This window comes from Capsicum annuum, chromosome 4 (assembly GCF_002878395.1).
Source record: "Capsicum annuum cultivar UCD-10X-F1 chromosome 4, UCD10Xv1.1, whole genome shotgun sequence".
Classification (NCBI taxonomy): Eukaryota; Viridiplantae; Streptophyta; class Magnoliopsida; order Solanales; family Solanaceae; genus Capsicum; species Capsicum annuum.
Genome location: NC_061114.1, coordinates 3721056 through 3725544, shown reverse-complemented (window position 1 = coordinate 3725544; position 4489 = coordinate 3721056). Strand labels below are relative to the sequence as shown.

Genomic DNA, 4489 nt, shown 5'->3' with positions numbered 1-4489 from the left:
ATTCAAAAGTTGTACTACATTGTACAATTTCCCCCCACATTATGTTCCACCTCACCTTATCTTCAATTTTAAAATTTCAAAAACAACCTTAATTATTTTTTCTCCCACATTGGTAGATGACAAGAAATAAATCTTCATCCTTTCGTATAAATACTTTTCTCCCACATTGGTGGAATCCTTTCGTATAAATACTTTTCTCCCACATTGGTGGAAGAGAGAAAAAAAAATCTCATTCTCTCCTATAAATACTACCACTACTTTGATAGAAAAAGGGGAAAAGGAAGAGAAAAAAAGACGCTAGAAAGGTGAAAAACTCCTTTTGAGAAAAATAGTTATTTTTATTTAGTAAAAATTTTTGTTTCATAGAGTTGGTCGGCTAATCAAAATTTTTGAGTTGCCGGCGACGTTTTTCGGTGGTGGTTGATTCCGACGAAGCTCGTAGTCTCGTTTTGCTGCCCCCCAAAAGGTAAACACATCTTTTTCTTTTTTTCTTTTAGTTTTTATTATCATTTTTTTTCTTTATCTTTTTTCTTCTTCGTAGTTCGTAGATATAATTTTGTTTGCTAGGATTGTATGTTGTAGATGGCCTTGAAGGCCCTACGATGTTGTGGTATCGATATTCTAATTATTTTCATGTTCATGATATAAAAATGAACTAGCAATAGTTGTATGTGCCTTTTTTGACTTTATTCTTTGATTATTTTGGATAAAGTTTCAATTTTTGCTTAAAAGATGTATTTATACTTTGTTTAAACTCATTGTTGTTGGATATATTTGTTTTTAGCATGTAAAGTTATTTTCTTTATGTCAAAAAGAATAGTTAATGTTGAATGTTTTGCCTTTTCACCTTGTTCTTTGATTATTTTGGATAAAGTTTAGATCTTTACTTGAAAAGACATACCCATGTCTTGTTTATACTCATTATTGGTAGATATGTTTGTTTTTAGCATGTAATTTATGTTGAAAAGAATGGTTAATATTGATTGTTTTGCCTTTTGACTTATTCTTTGATTGTCATGTATAAAGTTTTGATCTTTGCTCAAAGGCGAACTCATGCCTTGTTTAAATTTATTGGTGGCCGATATATTTGTTTTAGCATGTAAAGTTGTTTTTTTGTATATTGAAAAAATAGTTACTATTGTTTGTTTCGCCTTAATAAAAAGAGTAATTGATTAAATCAAGAATTTGTCATTTGCTTGTTAATTATTTTAAGGGATCTCCAAAATCTTCGTATAAGAGATGAAGTGATAGCTTTATTTTTCATCCACGATGTTTATTTTATTTTATTTTTTCTCATGTTTTTAAATTTGTCAAAATGATGAGAAAGTTTGGATTTTTGTGGCTAAATAGAATTATTTAGATATTTCCGAGTCATGCATAGTATGATTGTGAAACGATATTTCACTTTTGGAAATGCTAACTTTTATTCTAATTTTCTTACTCCTTTTGGATTGTTATATGTGCTCTTTGTGAGTGAAAAGATTTGATTCATGTCTCTCTTTTATTCATAATATCAAAAGAGAATCAACGATTTCTTAGAAATAAAAATCATAGGTCGTTACACGTTTTTCAATAAGATGTTGGTTGTAATTTATATGTATGAATTTTCGTTAGTGTCGCCTTAATTGAAATTTAAAGATTCTCTTTCTGGTTGTTTTTCTGGTTGCCTTATCCTTTTACTTTCGCAAGCTTACGTTGTTTGTTTCTTGCATTAATTCATTGAATATGGCCTTCTTCCTTTTACCTTTATTCATTCTTAATATGAACATAAATCATGAGGCATGTAAATGAGTGTCTTTGTTTTGCATTTTTTATTTGTTGATTCTCATTCTTGTGCAAGTGTGCTTACTCTTGTCATTCAAAAATTGGTTCTTGATAGTTTCTTTTACTTTGAAATATGTCACTTGTATGCCTTGGAACATATATTAATTTCTTTATCTTTTCTTTTCATGCAAAAAAAATATCTCGAGTCCAAATGGACTCCTCTCCTCTTGCATTTCGTAATGGGTAAATGAGGCCCACCCCTTCGAGTCAAGTTCGAAATTTAAATCCAAGGTCCACTATATGGCGTGCGGGTGCTAGAAGATAGACGAAGAAGGAAAATGGATCAAAACTCATTGATGAGGTCACTAAGAGACTTGAAAAGTCTCAATTTTTATTATTGTCTTCTTTTTATTTATTCATTTATTCATTTATTTATTCATTCATTTCGGCCTCGAAGCCAAAGTTGTATTTAATATAGGTGGAGTAAGACTCGAGCCAAAGGCTCGAAAAATAGGAAAGGACAGGTGAAATGGGTCGGAAGCCCAGCTAGACTAGGACAGGTCTCGTTGATTTGGGCCCAATGGCCTAAACCCTTTACTTTCTCCTCCCTTCCCCTTTTATGTGTTTATTTGTTTATTAGTTTTGTTTAGACTTAGTTAAAATTCCTACTAAGTCGCCTAAATCTATTTTACACAAGTCTTCTTTAAAAAAAAAAAAAATCAAATCACTATTTCAACAAATTAATCTTTTCAGAAGTTAATCAAAAAATGTTTTCAAACAGTCCAGATAACCACAAGTTAGCGGATGTTTCAGGTGTCTAACACCTTCCTAAAACATTAATAGGAACCACTTACTCGGAATCTTCAAAACTTAAAACGATTTTTCTGTTTTGAATCGTTTGAAGTAACTCTCTAAAGGTTTCTTAATTCCTTCTCAGAATTAAGTGGCGACTCTTCTCAAAAAGTCAAAATTTCTCCGCAAAACATTTGTCGTTGATTTCTATTAAAAGACAATCATAAGTTGGATGTCTATCAAACGTTAAGTATGCACATCTAGGCACCTCAACTTGGCTTCACTGTGTTCAACTGTCGAATACTCCAACTTACGAAATAATCATCTAGACGCCTCTAAAATTTATGTGTCATGTCAGCGCGGGTGTCCACGAGACACAGTGGAGATCAGTTGGAGTGTTTAGTTGCGACCAAGTTAAGGTGTCTAGATATGCACTCTCAAAGTTGGATTGCTTACTCGCCAGTTGAGTATCTGTTTATATATCATGATTTATGCCACTAAAATATCCTGAATCTTGTCAACAAGTGTAGTGTTTTCATTTGGCTTGGAAATTATTTTGAGAAAAATGGGGAATTGTCAACAAGTGTAGTCAAGTCGTTTTCTATAATATGGCTAGACTAAAGTGAAGAATTTCCACTATAAATGTTACCTTATCTATGGATTCAATCATTCAGTACTAGTAGTTGTTCACATTTGTCTGTACACTTTATATCTGTAAAATAATGCAAAGCCTTTCCTTATGGTTAATCACATTTGTCTTTGTTGTTGTTCAGGTGCAAAGCAGGCTTTTGAGACTAAATTCTTCGGAACAATTTATCTCGGATGGAGTTGATCGTGTTGAAAATCAAGCTACGTATGAAAAATGTGAACATATATATGGCGTCTTTCCCTGTGCTGACAGCGTCGGAGGTTTCATTTTCCTAATAGCAGTCTATCAGTACTTGCTGATTGTAGGAGAAAAGCTGGTCTCGAATGGAAGCAAAACGATCTTCAACATACTTGGTACGGGCATTTTTGGCGCTACCTTGTTTCAAATCTTGAAGGCTTTCCCAAGGATTATCTTGGTGATAGGTTAGTAAATGTAGTTTTCATCTTCGTTTCATTTACGTTTAATTGTTTTGTTGGGTGTGTGGACTAAGTCCATATGGAAAGTCGAAAAGAAAAAGAAGCTACTTATAAGATGTTGGATACTCTTAATGGTATGAATTCTTTCGGGCAAAACCGTGTGGGTTTAGCCTAAAGCGGACAATATATATCACACCATATAGAGAGTATTATTTGTGGTTTTAACCCAAGGACTGGTATAAGAGCCAGTAGTTCGACGAGCTGACTATGTAGATAGCGGAGTGCGTAGTACTTTTTGCCCATCTACAGGCCGGTTTGCTATCTTTTCCCCAAGCTTTGACGACGCATACCATAAAGAAGCCCGTGGGATTTGGTGACCATAAATACTCGGTTGATGTTGAGTGGCGCGCCATGTTTATCCAAGGGGGAGATTATTGGTTAGTACGGACGAAGTTCCTTTGCTTTGTGAGTGTAGAAAAGAAACGAAAGCCACTTATAAGGTGCTGGATACTCTGGGCAAAAACGGACAATATCACACCATGTTAAGAGCATCTTTGAGTTGTTTTATAGTCACGACGCTGTTATACATGATTAACTAATTTTAATTGTAAGATTCTAATGCTTTTATTGGTACTTACTTTCTTGTAGCATCTGGAGCTTTTTCTAGTACAGAGAAAGCTCAGAATCAAGTCTCTACTGGAGTAAGCACTAATGTTGGAGCCACAGTCTTTAACCTTACTTTTATGTGGGGAATATGTGTCATATTCGGCGCAAAAGAGAAGCATGCGACGTCGCAACAACCTGCAGAATCCTCACTTTCGAACTGTTTGCAGGTTTTAAAGAGTAAGTTTTCTACAAGCCTTTATAG

The 4489-nt window shown here is 33.9% G+C and overlaps 1 protein-coding gene across 1 annotated transcript in view; it reads left to right on the top strand.

Annotated features, from left to right (window-relative positions):
• The first annotated feature begins 3096 nt into the window (after window positions 1-3096).
• Window positions 3097-4489, top strand: part of LOC107869268 (sodium/calcium exchanger NCL1-like) — an 11162-nt gene continuing 9769 nt past the window's right edge. Inside the window, exons 1-2 of the mRNA XM_047411447.1 lie at window positions 3097-3627; window positions 4270-4479. Coding sequence (XP_047267403.1) covers window positions 3279-3627; window positions 4270-4479 — 559 coding nt within the window. The 5' untranslated portion in view covers window positions 3097-3278. The remainder of the gene's footprint in view (window positions 3628-4269; window positions 4480-4489) is intronic.